Source organism: Oncorhynchus masou, chromosome 21 (genome assembly GCF_036934945.1).
Source record: "Oncorhynchus masou masou isolate Uvic2021 chromosome 21, UVic_Omas_1.1, whole genome shotgun sequence".
Lineage (NCBI taxonomy): Eukaryota > Metazoa > Chordata > Actinopteri > Salmoniformes > Salmonidae > Oncorhynchus > Oncorhynchus masou.
The window spans coordinates 21846584-21868072 of NC_088232.1; the positions used below are offsets into that span (position 1 = coordinate 21846584).

Sequence of the window (21489 nt, forward strand, 5' to 3'; positions counted from 1 at the left end):
ATTACACGAGGCGAGAAAGAGAGAGAGAGAGAGAGATCTCTGTGTGCTGTGAGAGGCACACTGGCTGGCAGCAGCCAAGGATCATGTTGTAACACCACCGTACCGTACAGTAGGTAGGCCGCTACAGCAGAACAATATTAACGCTAGTCAAGAGAATGAGAAACCAGCAGGGTTTGCATCTAATGCACAAATATTTTTTCTTGTCTTTAAATTCCTTGGGGGGGGGGGGGGGGGGGGGGGGCACACACACAACAAAAACTGCATTTCTGTGAATTAAACCTTGTGAATTTAACAGCAATAGAATATCACGTTGGCAGCTTTGCACCGGGAGGGATAATTCATCCTTCAATAAATAGGGAATTTAGGACGGGGTAATTGATTTCTCCTCAGTCCACTCAACTGAAAAATCTGCAAGAGAAATAACCGATATCTATTCATTAAATGATTCAACAACAAGCAACTAATTCCTAGCTTAGGCTACTCCACCTGGTGCCAACAACCCAGAGAGAATACTAAATCCTATTTAGGTCATTGTGATTTGAGTCTTATAGTATTTTGGAATCATATCATCCCACCCTTGTACTGTAGGTGAGAGCTCCAAATGAATACATGACACTAATAAAATTGGAGGTGCTTTTGAAATTAATGAACATAAAGGTAAACAAATCATACAGATCATGCAGTCAACATTCGGTTGTTCCTGTGTTTTGATTCATATTGTACAGCTGATGAAACTAACACTGTAAAACTAACACTGTAAAAGTGAGAAGAAATGTCTTCAGTGTTAGTTTCTGGTTGAAAATATAATCTACACGGGACCTTCTAATCATCAGATTTGCATGGGCGGGAGTTTCAGCATCAATGATGACATCACCATGCGATAAATTGGTTAATCGACCAATTACGAAGAGAGTTCCAAACCTCTCAGCCAATAACTTCTAGTTTTAAGTTTCCCCTCCCCACTCAGACCACTCCCAGACAGTCCTATCAAAATTATTTTTTTTTGCTAAATTTGAATGGAAATCTATTAGAGAAAGGTACTTTATTGATGCAAACATGGCTGCCGTTGGGCCATTCAAACAAAAAATTACAACAGTCATTCATGTCAAAGTCAAGTGTCTCATTTTGAATCTGAATGATTGCAGCATTTTGAAAAGTTAACCTTTCTCCCCCATGCCTAAATTGGGCTTAACTATGTTGATAGGACTCATCAGAATTATGTAAATAATCACAGGATCTAACCCAGAAAATAAAGCTTCATGAAATTCCAGACTTCAGAGGGAAAATGAAATGAAAGAGTAAGAGAGTCTGTGTTTAACTAAGGCAGCCCTGGGCCTTGAGCTGAAACCCATTATTGTTTATGAAGATGTAACCAAAAGCAATACTGTTTTATCCACTTAAAACATTTCAAAGAAACAGCGAAAGCCCACGGGTACAATAAAAGCTTTAAATAGTCTTCAACGGCCAACCTCAGGGGGATTACCCTGCTGAAAATACCTAATTTAATAAATATGCTCTTTAAGCTCACACTCTCATTTTGCATATTCTTATTATGAATTCACTCTCAGCCCTCTCTCTCTCTCGGCTAAATATTTCTCCTCTTAGCTACTCCTTAACCATACATATTTTACTCTTTTAGGAGGACCACCTACATTCATTTCGAACGCAATTGGGTTCATTAGTGCGTCCAACATAATACAGTGTGGGAATGTGTGAGTGTGTGTGCTTAATATAAGCACTGCTAAGTCTCTAATTTCCAACAAAGAATTCTCTTTGATCTAATCTTACATTTATGCAGGAGGGAAACTGATGTTCTTAACATTGCTAGTCCAAGTATAATAAGTAAGTACATAAAATAAATTATACATGTCGGAGTTTGTGTGTGTGTGTGTGTGTGTGTGTGTGTGTGTGTGTGTGTGTGTGTGTGTGTGTGTGTGTGTGTGTGTGTGTGTGTGTGTGTGTGTGTGTGTGTGTGCGTGTGTGTACACCCGCACTAGCCCATGTTTATTTGTTTTTGTTTACAGCTGTGCTATTATTTACAAAGCCACTAACTTAAATCCAATGTAGTAGTTAACCTGCTCTTAGCCTCTTCTTTGCACAAGAGATGCAGTTCTAATTTTTTTGTGCAATAAGCCTGATTGAGGCTGATTGAACGAACTGATCCAAATTACCCTTGGAATGTTAATATGTGCAGTCACACTGTGTGTCTACTACTGTGAGTGTCTGCTACAAAGGCAAGGGACCACAGTATCTCTGCTTATCTGTCGTAAAATCTTGTCTTACTTTACAAAAAAATGTATCCTGTCACCACAAATCAGTATAGTCAGAGATTATTCATATCACTGGGTTTTATACCGATATGAACTGATCAGAATTGTCTTTCTTTTTCACTACTAATGTACCACAGTGCAACATGTACTGTATACTGTCAAAAAAAAGAGAAAAAAAGAAGGTTCTACGGGGATTATTTTGGGAAGGTTAAAAAGACCCCATATCAGGTTTCAATTACTGGCCAAAATGGGTTGAAATAAAAGATTTTAGGGACAATATATATGAAATATGACTTTGAAGCAGTCTTGGTTCTAGAAGCATATTTCCTATACGATGTACCATAGAATTACATTAAACTAATCTTTTAATAGGATCTCTGTGGAATGTACCTCAAGTTGTTCCAGAATCTTGGGTTTAGGTTCCACCTGGTGCCTGTCGCAGCTCCTCTTGTAGGCCTCAATTACCTCTGCCAAGGTGAGGCTGTCAACTAAAATAGAAGAATACACTCATTACCCACCTTAATGTCTCTCTGTCCCAATGAACTGGGAGCTCCCACTCCAAAGTGCTTAGGCCATACGGATGGTAACACAGTCCCACATCCTAAATGGCACCCTATTCCCTATTTAGTGTGCTACTTTTGACCAGGGCCTATATGGCTCTGGTAAAAAGTAATGCACTTATAGGTAATAGGGTGCCATTTTGGATGGAACCTGTACACTTCTGATTGACTGACTGTGGGGAAGGGAGAAGATGTCAGTCATTTGGAAGTGGGAAGGGCAGAGAGGATGAGTATCTGCCTTATAAATCAACCGATCAAGCGATCAAATTCATCCCAGGTGCCTTATGGAGTGAGCCTAACAGGTGTAGCTAGGCCTATAGGACTTGCAGATGGAAACACTTGACTCACTGACTGTCTCAAACTTGATACATCATTTGTGTCACACTAAAGTTATAACGCTCACAAACAATGTATTTCACACCACTCATCACTAAAACCGTAACATGATAATGGCCTCCATAGTCATTCCAATGGTTCTGTAAACATCATGTAAGTATATCCAGAGAATGACAGCTCCCTCTAAACCAATAAAAACACTTCTCTTGAATCTGATTAGAAAAGTGTGTGTGTGTGTGTGTGTGCGCCTCAGGATCCGTAAATCCTTGCCATTAATTAAAACATATCTACAGTAATTAATTAATTTACTTCAAAACATTTAGGTCACTAGGAGATACTGCTGTGATTCTGTGTTGGTTACCATGTTTATGCAAATCACTAATAAATATAGGAGGGTGGGGAATCAGGGAGGGAAAGAGGGGAGGACCAGAATACAAATCAGGAGACTTGATCTTGAGGCCATGTAAAATGTCAAAATGTCCAATGAGTGGAGTATGAAACTGATTAGTGCTAGGTCTACCTTACATCAATCAGCCCTCCACACTACACAGAACAACATTAGCCTATGCCGACTGGCCTATACCATACCTACGTGCAGATTCTAAGTGGGCCTATATCAATCACTAAAAGTTATCCCTCCCTTATTCCCTCAGAGCCATCAAGGGAGAGAAGAGGTAGAGGACATCAGCTCACCATTGATCGTGTCCTTGCGCTCAGCGAAGCCTGACACTATCTCCTCATCCGGAGGGAAAGACACATGCTTTTCACCTTTACATTTCTTTGGGCGCCAGGACGGAGACGGGGATGAAGTCTCTCCGTCATTATCGCTGTCACTGCGTCTAGTCATCGTTCGTTCCGCTTCCAAACGTCCAGTATGAATCTCCCGGTTGGGGAGGATATTTTTTGGATAGAGGCGCAATTGGATTCGAGTCACCAGAGCGCTCCGAGTTTTATCCGTTTATCGTTGGACATCTCAAGGGCCATTCTTGTTTTATACAGTCGTAGCTCACAGGTCATCAAACTACACGTTTTGTTAGAAAAGCGATGGCATTGAATAAACTCCTCGTCTAGTGGCAACAGGATTCAAACTCTCCCAAAGTTTAGGTTTCCAGTGCAACACTTCCAGGGAGATGCTCAGGCTAGAAACAAGATAGGGCTACTCATGTGCCCATATGTTATTCATGAGCCATGCCATGTGATGCAAGTGAAACCCAATATTTTCTAAAACTATCAAATGGCCAGCAACAAGTACAATATTATTTCAGTTAAACTTGTATAAAATAGGTTACAATATAATTGATAACTACACAATATATAATATATATCATACAAATTTAGAATGATCGACTTCTCATTTTGATATTCCCACTGCCTGCAATCTCTACTAACTTTGCTAAACCTATCAAATGTTTATACTTTTGCATGTAGATAGAGGTATACGCTGCTGCTGCTGCTGCTCCACCTCCTCTTCTTCCTCTTTATCCTCCTTCATCTCCTCAGCATGAGCACCTGCATCAACGTCACATTCGATTTAGAACGTCATTTCCCAGCACCCCTGTAAATATGCAAATGTCAGAAAGTGTTTCTGACCAATAGGCTTGAGCAGTGTTGCAGAATGCGCCAATCGATTTCCGGTTGGACTGCAGTGCGGGAATTTTTGAGAAGCATCGAGGATAGCTTGGAAATAAAAACAAAGTCAACGAGGTTTGCGTTAAAGGTTTATGTTATAAACCTGTGAAATCCAATGCCTTTGTTTAGATATATTGATATACCGTGTTTAAGAACACGATTATCATGGAAACGCTGGGTTTTGCGATCTAATCATCAAAAGGCAAGGCTTTTGCTAATGTCAGATAGCTAATGTATTTACGACGTTAGCAAAATAGTTCAGCTAACTAGCTATATGTTCTGACAATCTTTCAAACGTATGCACGCTTGTTTATCCGATATTGGCGTTTAAGTTCGCAAAATTTTGCTACCAACTAGTAGTTAACGTTAGCTAAATAGGAAAACCCCTCTCGCCCCATTTGGTGAGTGAAACTGCCTAGATTGACAATAATAAGCTACACAACATGACCAAAAGTATATGGACACCTGCTCGTCTAACATCTCATTCCAAAATCATAGCCATGAATATGGAGTTGGAGCCCCTTTGCTGCTATAACAGCCTCCATCCACTCTTCTGGGAAGGTTTTCCACTAGATGTTGGAACATTGCTGCAGGGACTTGCTTCCATTCAGCCACGAGCATTAGTGAGATCTGGCTCGCAGTCGGTGTTCCAATGGATTTGAGGTCAGGGCTCTGTGCAGTCAAGTTATTCCACACCGATCTCGACAAACCATTTCTGTATGGACCTCGCTTTGTGCATGGGGCATTGTTGCGCTGAAACAGGAAAGGGCCTTACCCAAACTGTTGCACAGAATCGTATAGAATGTAATTTTATGCTGTAGTGTTAAGATTTCACTTCACTTGAACTAAGGGGCCTAGCCCGAACCATTATTCCACCACCAAACCTTACATTTGGGACTATGCATTCAGGAAGGTAGCGCTCTCCTGGCATCTGCCAAACCCAAATGTGTCAGTTGGATTGCCAGATGGTTAAGTGTGTTTCATCACTCCAGAGAAGGCATTCCCTCTGCTCCAGAGTCCAATGGCAGCGAGCTTTACGCCATTCCAGCTGACGCGTGGCATTATGCATGGTGATCTTAGGTTTGTGTCCGGCTGCTAACGTCGCTTCTTGAGGCAGTTTGGAACTCTAGTACGTTTTGCAACCCGGGACATACGATTTTTACACGCTTCAGCACTCTGCTGTCCCATTCTGTGAAATGTTGTGGCCTTCCATTTCGCAGCTTAGCCATTGTTGCTCCTAGACGTTTCCACTTTACAATGTTGACCAGGGCAGAAATGAGTCAAACGGACTTGTTGGAAATGTGGCATCCTATGACGTTACCATGTGGAAAGTCACTGAGCTCTTCAGTAAGGCCATTCTACTGCCCATGTATGACTATGGAGATTGCATGGCTGTGTGCTCGACACCAGTCAGCATGGGGTGTGGCTGAAAAAGCAGAGTCCACTATTTTGAAGGGGTGTCCACATACTTCTGTATATATAGTGTATCTTAGCTAGGTAGTTCGATGAGCCAGAAGTAATTGATGTGCTAGCTACCTTTATTGGTTACCTTCATTCAGTCGCTTGCCACTCAAGTGAAGTATCATGTGATATGCTGTTGACACATCATATTTAAACCTCACCGAGACATTCAAGAAAACTGCTTTGTTGGGGAAGGTCAAATTAAGGCATTGCTAGCTTTATAACAAGCTATATGTTTTGGGAGGAGCCAGGCTCCCTTACTGGCTGGCAGTGGCAAGATAGTTTTGTTGAAGGAAGCACTATTACATCTGCTAGATGTATCACTAGATTGCATAGATTCTCTATCCTGTCCCTCCAGATGCCCCCTAAAGCCAAGGCAGCAAGGAAGGGCAGAGGACCAGAAAAGAGAAAGCTTGCTGAGGAGTTCCCCCCTGGAGAAGTACTTACAGATACTGGCAAGAAGTCCTGGAAACTGGGAGCCCCCATTGGACAGGGTGGCTTCGGACTGCTCTATCTGGGTAAGAGAGGCATGGCAACATGGGTTATAAAACACATCTAGGCTAGTTCATTGATTATTGATCGGGAATTCCTCATCCGCTGACCTCAGAAGATCAGGAATGCTACATGTCTTGTATGTGTATTTCCAGCCCATTCCCTTTTAAACTCTAGGCTAGTCAGGTCTGTTGTTGTTTTACAGCCGATGAGAATTCATCTAAAACGATTGGTGCTGGTGCCCCATATGTCATCAAAGTGGTAAGACAACTCTGGCTTGGTAATCCAAGCCTTTTTGTATATGATTGCCTGATTGGCCTCAGTTCTATCTCATGCCTGTACACGCAAGACAAAGGAAACATTTAGCGTCCTTACTATATGCCTGTACAGTTGATGACAATATACTCTTGACTACCCTGCATGACTCCAGGCTTACCTATGCTACATGTTCTGTATAGTGTTTCCAGGATGAGTTTAACTGATCTAATGCTCCTTATTATGTCATAAACTGACACAAATGGGATGAATAAAGCTGTACTGTTTGGTCAACTGTCCTGGTTTTTCCCTCCTTCATCTAGGAGCCCAGTGACAACGGACCACTGTTCTCAGAGCTCAAGTTCTACATGCGAGCTGCCAAGCCGGATCAAAGTATGCATACCACTCCCTCCCTCAAGATTGCACACCCACGCGGTCCCTCAACACTGGAACAAACAAACACGAATAGAGAACTGAACAACTTTCTTAATTAAATAAGTGAAGTAGTAGGGCCATGTAGTGAGGTCTTCACTCTCCAACATGGTGCCTTTGGCTCCTGCGTTCGCCCCAAGGCCACAACTTTGCATTTTATATCATAACAATCCAAATGTCAATCTCCCCTGACAATTAACTGTTATATTACTAAGGAATGAAGGCTCATATTTTATTCATGGAATATGGTGGTGTCTGTTGGTAAATATTTGTCCCAGTAGCAGATTAGCTTGCGACCGCCTCTGGCTCGCCTCCCATGGAATTATCCTTCTCATTACTTTGAGCACCACCACCAAGTTTTAGGAAGTGTGTTTGGGAAGCATTTGTATGACCGGCTAAATAGTACTATCTTGATTTGCCTCACTGTTACTTTTCACTTGCAGTCATATAGTTTAACCCTTAACAAGTGACTCTCTTTTAGCATGTTGTAATGTTGTTTTAGCTGAGTATTTTTGCTGTTTTTCAAATGTAGTATTATTATTATAATTTTTTTTTACAACTGTTCTCCACTTTTTTTTGTATTGTAGTTCAGAGCTGGATGAAGTCTCACAAGACAAAGTATTTGGGAGTGCCAAAGTACTGGGGGTCTGGACTGCATGAGAAAGGAGGGAACAGGTATTGACTAGTGCCTTTTTAAAACCTGGTTCTTTCAGTACCTTTGATGGCAATCTAATTTAAATACCTTTGAACTAGTGTCACACAATATCCCGAAACCTTAGTACTTTGTTTGATAGTGTAACATGAACAACGGTTTGGTACTAGAACTTCTGTTACTTTCTGTACTTTTGTCAAATGTTTCTCAAGTCATCTACTGATCGAGAGAGGATCAAGTCGATCAACGCAGCCGATGTCCCCCTCGTAGCGCTAGGGCTCCGTGCCTGCTCCGCTTACTCATTGCTAGCTCTACCCTGTCCGCAGAATATTGCTGATTTCAAAGCTGATTGTCACCAAAAACTTTATTTATTCACTTAATCTCCCCAGCCTCACGTCTCTCCCAGTCAAAATCATCTTTGCTTGAGCCTGGAACTGTGTGTGTGAATGCCATCATGGGTCTTAAAGAGACAGCACACACTTTTATAAAATAAGATATTGAAAGTAAGTCCCAAATTGAATGGAAATATTGTTTTTCATCTGTAGGCCCATGAAAAGGGCTTGTAAGTAAGCATTTCACGGTAGGGTTGTATTTGGCGCATGTGACAAATAACATTTTGATTTGAAATCAGCCAAAACAAGCTCAATAACTCAATGCCTGCACACACTCCTATTTAATATGCATCCACCTGCATTGTGAAAAGGCCTAGGCTACATCTTGATTTACCCAGTTTATCAATAGACTATTATGTTATGTTGTTATATACTTTGTTTATTTTTTACCCACTGTCAAATTAGTTGTATAATTGATTCATTAATGCGTACATTCAAATATTTTAAGTGTAGTGATATTGAACAAAAAAAAAATGTGTGTCGATCAAGTGCCATTCCATGACTTTGGCAAATACACTTTTTTGTTTCGCCATGGTGTCATTTTGGTATCGAGTATCGTGGTAGTATCGAGTATTGTGATACTAAACCTGGTCTCAAAGTCAAAATTCTGGTAACTGCTTTGAACCAACATAGCAATTGTTTACTTTACAGACACCCGTAAATAAATGTCCAACCAACCCACCACTTTTCCCGCTGCAAAGAAAGGGATGATGATTGATTAACATATGCGATTTGGTGCTCCCCAATTGGCACCCTATTGCCTTTCTAGTGCACTACTGTTGACCAGGGCCCATAGGTTGCCATATAAGTAGTGCACTATAGGAATTGGGTGCCATTTGGGATGCGCCCTGAATCTGTTTCCCTCCGGTTCCTCCCTTCCCAGGTACAGGTTCATGGTGATGGACCGGTTTGGGACGGACCTGCAGAAGAAGTTTGAGGAGAGTGGGAGGAGGTTCCCCCGAAAACTGGTCCTGCAGCTCGGACTGAGACTCGTGAGTTTTAGTCATCTTAACTGCCGGTTTTTAGATAATTGAGCCACGGGGGGGAGGACTAAAATGACAGCTAACTAAAGCATTGATTTATTTCATTCACGCCATTAAAAAATAATAAAAAAATTGTTTGCTGTTTATCTTGTTTACTGTGTCTTGAGTGTTGTTGTGTTAACATTTTTATTTTTAAATTCTCGCTCATTTTGTTTGCCTATGCACTACTATCTCAGGAAATAATGTGTTTGCTATTTTTTGTTGACTTCTCTTCTCCGCTCACTTGTGTAGCTTGACATTCTGGAGTACATCCATGAGCATGAGTATGTCCACGCTGACATCAAAGCATCCAACCTCCTCCTCAGCCACAACAACCCCAATCAGGTCAGTGGCTGTCCCACCTGTCTGCTATTCACTCTGCATTGATTGGCACCTCTTTTTTTTTGGATCTGGCCCTGTGCTAACGCACCTGACTTTGAGCTCATTGTTAAGCCAGGGCTTGATGTTAAGTTTTTAGTTCAATCAGGTGTGAAAGTACCGCGGGGGTGGATTGAGAAACGCCTACGTAGTGGGGGTGGATTGAGAAACGCCTACGTAGTGGGGGTGGATTGAGAAACGCCTACGTAGCGGGGGTGGATTGAGAAACGCCTACGTAGTGGGGGTGGATTGAGAAACGCCTACGTAGTGGGGGTGGATTGAGAAACGCCTACGTAGTGGGGGTGGATTGAGAAACGCCTACGTAGTGGGGGTGGATTGAGAAACGCCTACGTAGCGGGGGTGGATTGAGAAACGCCTACGTAGCGGGGGTGGATTGAGAAACGCCTACGTAGTGGGGGTGGATTGAGAAACGCCTACGTAGCGGGGGTGGATTGAGAAACGCCTACGTAGCGGGGGTGGATTGAGAAACGCCTACGTAGTGGGGGTGGATTGAGAAACGCCTACGTAGTGGGGGTGGATTGAGAAACGCCTACGTAGCGGGGTGGATTGAGAAACGCCTACGTAGCGGGGTGGATTGAGAAACGCCTACGTAGCGGGGGTGGATTGAGAAACGCCTACGTAGCGGGGGTGGATTGAGAAACGCCTACGTAGCGGGGGTGGATTGAGAAACGCCTACGTAGTGGGGCTTTTAGTCCTGACATGGCTCACATACTTGGTCACTATATTATCAGGGATATGTAGCCTAGCCAGCTATGTGCTTTGTGTGTAGTGGATTAGGGTTTCAGAGGGGAGGCCTATTTCTCAGTCTGGGTACGATTTCAAATGATTGTCTCTACCTCTTCAAGGGAAGTAATTCCTTTGACCCGATATGTAGCTAAGTTGAAAAAAAAACATGGGATATGTTTATTTATTTGATTATGCTCCTGCCACTGGTTCATTAGATTCAATTAAACAAATGAGAGAGAGAAGAGGGTGATGGGAGGCGTTCATCATTCCTCTAAACAGGGGAGAGATTAGATGACTGGTAAAAGATCTTTCAAGCAAACAAGGTGGGGGCAGGGGCAAATATTTAATTTAGAGATTAATAATGTATCCATGGTGTGTTATTAAAGTGCTATTTTTAAATGACAATTTAGAAAGCAGACCCTTGGGAGTCTCAGTGTTAGCTCTCTCTCAATCTGCCTACTCTCTCCCTCCCTGCAGTTGTTGGAAACATTTGTTTGACTTTCTGTACTGTAGCCATGACTAGTATTGTATGCTCTGTACGGATGTGACGATTCGCCGATGCGCATCGGTCCGTGGAAACCAAACCTATCCAAATGTAGCACGCGTCTGTCCAGAAAACCGCTAGGAATCGCTGTTGTTGCTCATATTGTGTTCTTTCTACCTTCCCCGAAAATGCTGCTCATCTTTTGGGACGACTGATGGGTCCTCTCTGTGTCGAAATGCTTGTGACTGTGTCAACTGTCATTGATCTACAAGTCATTTTGCGTGCGTGCCAAACATCCCCAGGCAATGTCAGTGACCTTGTCAAACTGCGCACCCTGCCCATTTTCGCGTGCTTACTAACGCCAGGTTGGAGGCCCGTTCCTGACCATGTCACATTGCGCACCCTGCCCAGTTTCGCGTGCTTACTAACGCCAGGTTGGAGGCCTGTTCCTGACCATGTCAAATTGCGCACCCTGTCCAGTTTCGCGTGCTTACTAACGCCAGGTTGGAGGCCTGTTCCTGACCATGTCACATTGCGCACCCTGTCCAGTTTCGCGTGCTTACTAACGCCAGGTTGGAGGCCTGTTCCTGACCATGTCACATTGCGCACCCTGTCCAGTTTCGCGTGCTTACTAACGCCAGGTTGGAGGCCCGTTCCTGACCATGTCACATTGCGCACCCTGTCCAGTTTCGCGTGCTTACTAACGCCAGGTTGGAGGCCCGTTCCTGACCATGTCACATTGCGCACCCTGTCCAGTTTCGCGTGCTTACTAACGCCAGGTTGGAGGCCCGTTCCTGACCATGTCACATTGCGCACCCTGCCCAGTTTCGCGTGCTTACTAACGCCAGGTTGGAGGCCTGTTCCTGACCATGTCAAATTGCGCACCCTGTCCAGTTTCGCGTGCTTACTAACGCCAGGTTGGAGGCCTGTTCCTGACCATGTCACATTGCGCACCCTGCCCAGTTTCGCGTGCTTACTAACGCCAGGTTGGAGGCCTGTTCCTGACCATGTCAAATTGCGCACCCTGTCCAGTTTCGCGTGCTTACTAACGCCAGGATGGAGGCCCGTTCCTGACCATGTCAAACTGCGCACTTGTGTATGGTAATTTTTAGATGTACAATGAGCCATCATTTTTGCAAAGTGCACTGCATGGCTGAAGCAAGAGGAGAACTTCCAAACTGTCGCTCGAAACCCTTCGATTTTGAGATGGGGGGGTGAAATCCAAAATTGTGCTATATACTCACTGGCTATGTCATAGCTAATTTGTAAACAATAAATATTGATACATTGCTACCTTAAACACTTAATCTGCCAAAATGACAAGTTAATTAGGTGATTTCAGAACCAGGGGGGGGCAAAAAACAGGCTACACTGTCGCCCCCCCCCACAATCTTATAGTGGGGTGGTATATGCCATGTCTCCCTTATGGCTCAGCTCAGGTGACTACGTGGTACATAGACCATACATCACACACAGAAGTCAGCTCAAGACAGATCTAGCTCAGAGAGGCCCAGCTCATGAGCTCCATCAGCAGCAGATGTTTAATTAAGAATAGGAAATGAATGTGTGTTTGCAACAAATGTTAGTGCATCAAACCAAATTGCATCGATTTGTTCTCTAATCAAACCGAATCGTATGGAATCATTTCAATCTACTGTATAACGCATCGTTCCTGTATCGGAGCCCATGTCTCTTTATGCGTATCGAATCTTATTGAAAGGGAAATATCCTTATTTTATTCTTGTAGTCCAGGTGATCCCCCCCCCCCCCCCACACACACACACACACGTACAGTTTATTAGTAACATACTAGTTCTAGGCCCATCTCGTGTATATTCCTTAGGTTGGATATGTGTCCGTGTGTGCATGCATGATTTTGTCTGTTTTGTTTGCAAACCTATAGGTTTATTTAGTAGATTATGGGCTGGCCTATAGGTACTCTCCTGAAGGCATACTGAAGGAGTACAAGGAGGACCCTAAGAGGTGCCACGACGGGACCATCGAGTTCACCAGCATCGACGCACACAAAGGAGTTTGTAAGTACACCTCGCCTTTAGCCAAGCCAGGGGCACGTTCATTTGGGAGCAAATGTTGGGGGGGGGAGAAATGGTTTGAAACGGAACAAATTTTTATTTTTTATTGTTGATTTACTTGTATCAACACCACCTAGCTACCAGTGGTTACGGTGTATATAACCTGCCGTTCACACCTAGCGACCAGTCGTTTTCGATGGGAGGAGGAAACACAAGGACACACAGACACTTAATGGTTGGCGACTCGAAAGCTTGCGAGCTGTGTTGAAAAATCCCCACGTTTATGCCCATTTCTGCTATGCAACCTTGCGACAGCCAATTGGGGTGGGCTGCTCTCACAATCACGCTTTGAAATTGGACAACAACAACAACAACTGCTGTAATGCACACCTACGCGGGCAGATTTCAACAGCTCCATCGCTGATTATGTCGGCAAATGTAAGTCCAGAGTTTCGTGTCTATTGGTCAACTCAACCGTTGTATGTCTCCAGCTCCTTGTAGAAGGAGTGATCTGGAGATCCTGGGGTACTGTATGGTCCAGTGGCTCTGTAGTAAATTGCCCTGGGAAGACAAGCTGCAAGACTCCCTCTACGTCAGAGACTCAAAACTACGGTAAGATGTCACACACGTACCTGCATGTGCAAAACACGCACAAACACACAATTGTGCGCACATCCCTCTTAAGTTTTTATTTTCTCCCCGTTACAGATGCAGAGATAACGTCTCAGACTTCATGTCTCAATGTTTCTCCTCACAAGACAAGCCAGGTGAGGTCTTTTCATTCACCTTTTATTTATTTATTTTGGACTCGCCCCTGGTATCAGTTTCCTTTTTGTGTCGAAGCCCATATTGCCGTGGGGACTTGCCAGTTACGTCGTCATTACTAGCTGAACTGACTGACTATCTGTGGTCCTTGAGAACACCTGTGTTGGGAGTTCAGCCCTCCACATTACACCCCGTGCCTCTGCTTCATTCACAGCCCCAACCAGCCCTAATTGAACTGAAGCACTTCTTCATCACACACACACACACACAGAGGAGAGGAGAGTGGCTGTTCACTCCATAATAATGGGACCTGCCGATTTCCCTCATAATGAATGCTAATTCATTAGCACCACCGCTAATTCTCCGACCGCAACAAAACTTTCCACTTTAACTTTGTTGTGAAGCCGTGAACTTACATATGTGCTGAGTGCATCAGATTGAAGCATAGGTGAGAGTCAGTATGGGGGACGGCTAGAGTGTTCACTGAGGTTTTCCAGCCATTTGGAGTGAAAACGCTTCAAATATGTTGTAAACTTTTTGAGGGTTTGTTAAATATCTGTGATTTTATTTTTGAACGATTTGTGGGTCATTCGTACGGTATTGAGGCCTGTAGATTTAATTTGGCTCTACATATTATTCACCTTTTAGAATATGGACCAGGGGGCCATAGAATTGTCTTGTCGACTATCTGAAGTAGGAGCACGTCCAATGCAGCTGTTTTTATCTCGACATCAAATCATTTTTAGTTAACAATGAAGTACCTTTACTGGGATTTTTTTCTTCTTCAATTGTGGTCAAAAATAAACAAAAATAGCTTCTTAGGAAAGAGCAATTTCTCAAGCGAGACTTTTGCTAGGACTGTCTGGGAGTGGGGTGGGGGAAACTGAAAACTAGCTGTTACTGGCAGAGAGGTATGGAACACTCTTTCTCATTGGTCTATTAACTCATTTCTGGTGATGTCACTAGGCAGGCCAAAACCCCATCCCACCAAAACAGGCTGAAATTTCAGGCCGTCTTTTCGAACAGCTCTTACACTAAAGGGCATTTTCATAATTTTCACAATATTACAGTACCATTCCGACTTCATAGTGTGGAAATGTTTCGGGTGAATTCATGTTTTTTGACTGCGCTGGGCCTTTTAACAAACTTTGACTTGGGGAGTTTAACTGTCCCTTTAATCCTGAAGCCAGGGCCTTGCCTCCCTCCTCCTCTCCGCCTACTGTTGTCGGCCTCCTCTCCTCTGATCCCTATGTGGCAGCGCCCGCTCTGTGCGCTTTGTGGCAGCCGTGTGACAGAAGGAGAGATTTCTCCGCGGGCTGTTGTCTTGTGCGTACAGCAACACGCAACGCATCACAACGGCCCAGAGAGAGAGGTGACTGCAGTGGAGCCATCATGGTTCTGTTGTGTCCGCCATCATCACTAATTCTGTTTGGTGTGACTTATTTTAGCTTTCACCCAGGCGGTAAACAACAGTTTGGGAGCAACGGAGCAGAAGGAAGAGGGGCTGACGCACCGTGCCACTTCCTCTCCTCATCCCTCTATCCTCTCCTCCTCACTCTCTCTTGACTTAGCCCCAAGGTCAAAGTGCCGGTGCTGGCTGTATTGGGAGAGAGGAAAGGAATGAGGGTAGAGGAGTGTAACTGGAAGGAAGTTTGCTAGCTAACACTTTTTTTTTCTTTCAATTCTGTTTTCATTTCATTTCACATTTATTTCACCAGATAGGCCAGTTGAGAACAAGTTCTCATATACAACTGCGACCTGGCCAAGATAAAGCAAAGCAGTGGGACAAAAACAACAACACAGAGTTACACATGGGATAAACAAATGTGCAGTCAATAACACAATAGCAAAAAAATCTATATACAGTGTGTGCAAATGGAGTACAGAGGTAAGGTAATAAATAAGCCAATAGTAGTGAAGTAATCACAATTTTAGCAGATTAACACTGGAGTGATAGATATGCAGATGATGATGGTGTAAGTAGAAATACTAATGTGCAAAAAATATGGGGATGAGGTAGGTAGTTGGATGGGCTGTGTACAGCTGCAGCGATTGGTAAGCTGCTCAGATAGCTGATGTTTGAAGTTAGTGAGGGAGATATGTCTCCAACTTCAGCGTTTTTTTTTTTTTTTTTTTTTTTGCAAATCGTCATTGGCAGCAGAGAACTGGAAGGAAAGGCGGCATATTTAGGTGTTGGCTTTGGGGATGACCAGTGAAATATACCTGCTGGAGCGCGTGCTACGGGTGGTTGTTGCTATGGTGACCAGTGAACTGAGATAAGGCGGAGCTTTACTTAGCAAAGACTTATAGATGACCTGGAGCCAGTGGGTTTGGCGACGAATATGTAGCGAGGGCCAGCCGACAAGAGCGTACAGGTCGCAGTGGTGGGTAGTATATGGGGCTTTGGTGCCAAAACGGATGGCACTGTGATAGACTGCATCCAGTTTGCTGAGTGGAGTGTTGGAGGCTATTTTGTAAATTACATCGCTGAAGTTGAGGATCGGTAGGACAGTCAGATTTACGAGGGTATGTTTGGCAGCGTGAGTGAAGGTGGCTTTGTTGTGTAATAGGAAGCCAATTCTAGATTTAATTTTGGATTGGAGATGCTTAATGTGAGTCTGGAAGGAGAGTTTACAGTCTAGCCAGGCACCCTAGGTATTTGTAGTTGTCCACACATTCTAACCGTCCAGAGTAGTGATGCTTGGCGGGTGCGAGCCGCGATCGGTTGAAGAGCATGCATTTAGTTTTACTAGCATTTAAGAGCAGTTGGATGCCACGGAAGGAGTGTTGTATGGCATTGAAGCTCGTTTGGAGGTTTGTTAACACAGTGTCCAAAGAAGGGCCAGATGTATACAGGATGGTGTCGTCTGCGTAGAGGTGGATCAACATAACCGTTCAGAGCATCAGTTTTTCAGTTTATCGTCAGTTGTGAATCGTTGATTTGACTTAGTTTGGCTGTTTTTGGTTCAATATGGTACATTGTTTCTTCTCTGTGTTGGATGACTGTATTTTTATCACAAGGTTGTTGGTGCAGCTTGGGAAACAGGTAGAAATTCATTGCCTCGTACTATTTTCTACTGTGTGCTTCATTGAACAGTAGAAATGAAACCACTGCAGCTAGCTACCTTTTAATTGTTGATAGGACTCACTTAAAATGTGTTCTTAAATCTGTGTGACCCTCTCAGTAGAGATTACCATAAATGGAACATCTAAATCAACTTTCTTTTTTTTGTATACTGGAGATGGCGCTGCTTTGGACAGCATCCCTTGAGGAAGGAAGCAGCTGAAACACCGGGGCTTAACTATTGAGTCCAATACATGTTATTAATATCAAACTTGTATTTCCATGGTGTGCACAATGTCTCTAATGTTATGATCTTCAGTCATTCTTTTTGGGGTAAGCAGCGCAGCTCATATACAACTTTATCTTTTATCTTTGCTTTGTGCAGGGACTCCTGACCTAAAACGTAAGGCTCAAATCTAAACCCCCCCCCCAATATCTATTGTTTCCTCTCCTTTTTAGACGAACTTCAGAAGTTTATGGAGGAGGTGAAGACTCTAAGCTACACAGACAAGCCGGCCTATCAGAAGCTCCGGTCCATTCTGGAGGCGGGGCTTAAGTCAATCGGTGCCAAAGATGACGACAAGCTGGAGTTCTTCTCATCGGTCAACGGAATCGGGCCATTGTCCTCTGTCGAGGTCGGTCCACAAAGAGCCCAACACAGAAAGACGTGTTGCTGTGCGGTCATGGTAGCCTCAGCGTTTAAAACCTGGCACGCTCCAGACCTTTTTGAAGCCTGGCCTTTCAAACGGAGCCTATTTCAACCACCCCTAATGTGTTTACCTGTTAAAAGCCATTTGAAATGTAAAAATGCCTGAGCACGATCCCAGACTAATTGTGCACGTTAGTGTGAATGGCTGCCAAGTGCATTGATTTTCAAATCCAATTAAGGTGTGATGCTTTTAACAGATGTACCTTGACCGCTGCTTATTGGTGTTTTTACACCCAAACCACACACACACACAGAGCCTTCATTTTGCTGTTGAAAGCCATTTCTACATTACTCTGGCTTCCACATTGGGATTCCTCCAACCAGCCCAAAAAGCCTTTTTCCATTTCTCTCCTCCCCGCTCTCTCGATTCTCACAATTCCTTTCCTGCCCTCCCTTCTCCATCTTACCTATCTCCCTCCTCCTCTCCCCTTCTCTTCATTATCTTCCCCTCTTCCTTCCTCTCTACCTCCCTCCTCTCCTCCCTCCCTCCATCCCTCTTATCCGACAGGTCTGAGTACCTGTGTTTATCCCTCGCTAATGTATCACAAATTTGCTGACACGGTAACCTTGGAGTCGGCGCGGCCCCGCAATCAGCGCACCGCTCTCACGGCAGAGGGAGGGATCTCCTCCCCCCTCCTCGCACTACCCACAATGCCGTTTGCATATGGAAGGTGCCACCGGGGAGCTGGCCCATGCCAGTTGAGGGTTACCTGCCCACTGCCGTTATTGTATGTAATTATCCAGCCAATCTGTTCAGCTCAGCAGGGTCTGCTGGTAATCATGAGGTAGCAATTGGCAAAATGGAAGTCAGCAGAGAGGAGAGAGGGAAGAGAAGAGGGGGGGGGGGGGTTGGGTGAGTGATAGTTCAAGTCCGAGAGAGGGGCGAGCGTTCATTATACAGTCTGAGAGATGGAGGAAAGGTGGAAGGGAGGAGGGAAGGAAGGAGAGATGGAGGATTTGATTGCTGTCGTTAAGTGCATATTTCTCGTCGCCTCCTTCTCGGCTGGTATGATTTCATGGACAAAGTTATTATCTCGTTTTAGTCTTTAATCTGTATAAGGGGGAAAAATTAAGTCATAGTTTATGAAAATGGTACCAAAGGGATCACCTCACTAAGTACGGATACAGCTCTGCTTTGTCAGTTACTAAACCATCAAATCTCAACTTTGACCCGAAAGAAAGTTCCAGATGCCTTAAATGATGACCCGAGAAACAGAATTAGCGCTGACCATTGTTGTTTTTTATATAGTCTTGAATGGATTATTATTCCCGTAGAAGGTTTTCTTACTCTGCGAGATGGCAGTGATAATTGCATTTACTCAGATGTCACACAAGGCTCTGGGCAGATGTAAACGTTCGGTCGTCGTGTACCCAAGCAGAGTTTCTCATTTCATGTTTGATTTTGGCCTTCTCAAAGGATTCTGCAAGCGGACCGGGAGGTTTGACCACTGCGCTCGCTCTCTCTCTCACTGTTTTTCTTGCTGTTGCTCTCTCTCTGCACTTATTCTCATCCCTCTTTTCTTTCCCTCTCCTCACAGAAGACTCCCAAAAGAAAGAGAGCGGTAGATTATAAAGGGGAGGCTAATGACGAGACCGACAGCACTCCCGCCAAGAAAAGAAAAGCTGAAAAGAAAGGTAAGAATCTCCTTTTTTCCTTCTCCCCTCTCTTCAGGTTAAATCTCACTGTTTTGATATTGTAATCTTCTCCCTACAGAGGTGAATGGAGTGAAAAGGGTAGTCATCCCCAAGAAGAAAGCAACCCTTAAAAAGACTGCTGCTAGCCCCAAGAAGAAGGCTGCTAGCCCCAAGAAGATACTGGTGGAGATGGCTACTCAGACTACTCCTGGCCTGAAGAGAGGCAGAGGTAGACCCAAGAAAAAGGCAGACCCATTAGAATCAGAATGAGTTGTACTTCTCATTCTGTGTTCCAGCCACCCTTTAATTTGAACTATTTTGCAGATATGACACAAACAATCATAATATCAGTCAAAAAAATGTCAAATTCCCAGTTTACGCTACAAAATCAACTTTGTAACGGTTTTAAATATAGCTTCTATTTGACTAAACAGTCTATGATGTAGACTAAGGCAATGTTGGCAGAATAGATGGATACAGTTCAATGCATGATTGATTTAATTCACCAATACATTTCTTGTTAGTCCCAAAAATATTGCTATCAGGTTGTAAATCACAGCTGGCCTGGTACATTGTTTGCTGCCTGCATTCAGGATGCACCGTTTTAGTCTCAATGACTCAATATTTTGGACCAAAACGCATGAAATGTAACTAAGGATAGGCCTATCAATACAATCGAACTAGCAAGAGCAATGATCACAAGTCAGTCATAACGTGGCTAATAGGCTAGCTTTTCTACTCATGTGTCAAGCTAAAAATGCGGAGCCTAACGCTAGCAGGATGTCATGCCCTTGGAGGAGTGGTTGAGTGACTGACTTATTCCCCCCTCACGGTGTAGCCTAGTGGTTAGAGCGTTGGACTAGTAACCGAAAGGTTGCTAGTTCAAATCCCCGAGCTGACAAGGTACAAAATCTGTCGTTCTGCCCCTGAACAGGCAGTTAACCAGCTGTTCCTAGGCCGTCATTGAAAATAAGAATTTGTTCCTGACTTGCCTAGTAAAATAAAGGTAAAAAAATATATATATATATTGTTTTTCGGTGGCTATACACATCTAGAGATGCAGGTGTCATTCGGTTAGCTAGCAAGAACTTGAACGACTGTTATTCAGTTAGCATATCTCTTGCGTTTGCAAATTCACTCTGGCTATCTACTCCAATTTCAGTGCACTCTTGTCTGAGTGTGCCAGAACCCAGAATAACGGATGAATTTACACTTGCGGAATATGACCAGTGTCAGTAAACATATGCAAAGAAGGTAATTGTTCATCACAAACACTTTGGTTAGCATGTGAACAGCCTAACCAGCTCTGCTACGCTGAGTGAAATGGTCAGTGAGGTGTTCTCTCATTTGTGTCTGGAAGTAGCTAGCTAGCAAGCTAGCCAACTTCAGCCGGTTAGCTTGGGTGCTTTGTTGGGACAAGCATGTATTGGCAGGCAAGCTGTAGAATGACAAGTAGGCTACAATTCCCCATTGTTTATGAGTGCAATTTTGACAGCCAACTAGCTGAACAAGTTTGAGAGGGTCTACAGTTGTCTGAAGTTTACATACACCTTAGCCAAATGCATTTAAACTCAGTTTTTCACAATTCTTGACATTTAATCCTAGTAAAAATTCCCTGTCTTTGGTCAGTTAGGATCACCACTTTATTTTAAGAATGTGAAATGTCAGAATAATACCAGAGTATTTCTAGGACATTTCTCTAAAAAGTACGATCTTTGTCCCCATGTGCAGTTGTAAATCGTAGTCTGGCATTTTTCTGCTGGTTTTTGAGCAGTGGCTTTTTCTTGCTTTGTGGCCTTTCAGGTTATGTCGATATTGGACTTGTTTTTCTGTGGATATAGATACTTTTGTACCTGTTTCCTCCAGCATCTTCACAGGGTCATTTTCTGTTCTGGGATTGATTTGAACTTTTCACACCAAAGTACGTTCATCTCAAGGAGACGGAACGCGTCTCCTTCCTGAGCGGTATGACGGCTGCGTGGTCTCATGGTGTTTATACTTGGGTACTATTGTTTGTACAGATGAACATGGTACCTTCAGGCGTTTGGAACTTGCTCCCAAGGATGAACCAGACTTGTGGAGGTTTACACATTTTTTTTTCTGAGGTCTTATCTGTTTTCTTTTGATTTTCCCATGATGTCAAAAGTTTGAAGGTAGGCCTTGAAATACATCC

The 21489-nt window shown here is 43.6% G+C and overlaps 2 protein-coding genes across 3 annotated transcripts in view; one reads left to right on the forward strand and one right to left on the reverse strand.

Moving 5' to 3' along the window:
- The window catches only part of si:dkey-288a3.2 (protein phosphatase 1 regulatory subunit 37), a 69853-nt gene extending 65840 nt beyond the window's left edge, over positions 1-4013 (reverse strand). The window contains exons 1-2 of the mRNA XM_064926994.1: positions 3860-4013; positions 2661-2758 (exon numbers count right to left, since the gene is read on the reverse strand). Of these exons, the coding sequence (XP_064783066.1) occupies positions 2661-2758; positions 3860-4013 (252 nt within the window). The remainder of the gene's footprint in view (positions 1-2660; positions 2759-3859) is intronic.
- Positions 4014-4795: 782 nt separating this feature from the next.
- Positions 4796-21489, forward strand: part of vrk1 (VRK serine/threonine kinase 1) — a 17810-nt gene continuing 1116 nt past the window's right edge. The window contains exons 1-13 of one of the 2 annotated variants that reach the window (XM_064927778.1): positions 4796-4870; positions 6615-6774; positions 6954-7009; positions 7327-7396; positions 8023-8110; positions 9363-9471; positions 9754-9846; positions 13014-13146; positions 13635-13755; positions 13852-13910; positions 17432-17607; positions 19220-19316; positions 19396-21489. The exon at positions 19396-21489 is cut by the window's right edge and continues 1116 nt beyond it. In XM_064927778.1, the coding sequence (XP_064783850.1) occupies positions 6615-6774; positions 6954-7009; positions 7327-7396; positions 8023-8110; positions 9363-9471; positions 9754-9846; positions 13014-13146; positions 13635-13755; positions 13852-13910; positions 17432-17607; positions 19220-19316; positions 19396-19586 (1353 nt within the window). In that variant the 5' untranslated portion in view covers positions 4796-4870 and the 3' untranslated portion in view covers positions 19587-21489. The remainder of the gene's footprint in view (positions 4871-6614; positions 6775-6953; positions 7010-7326; positions 7397-8022; positions 8111-9362; positions 9472-9753; positions 9847-13013; positions 13147-13634; positions 13756-13851; positions 13911-17431; positions 17608-19219; positions 19317-19395) is intronic. The other variant, XM_064927779.1, reaches the window with a different exon arrangement.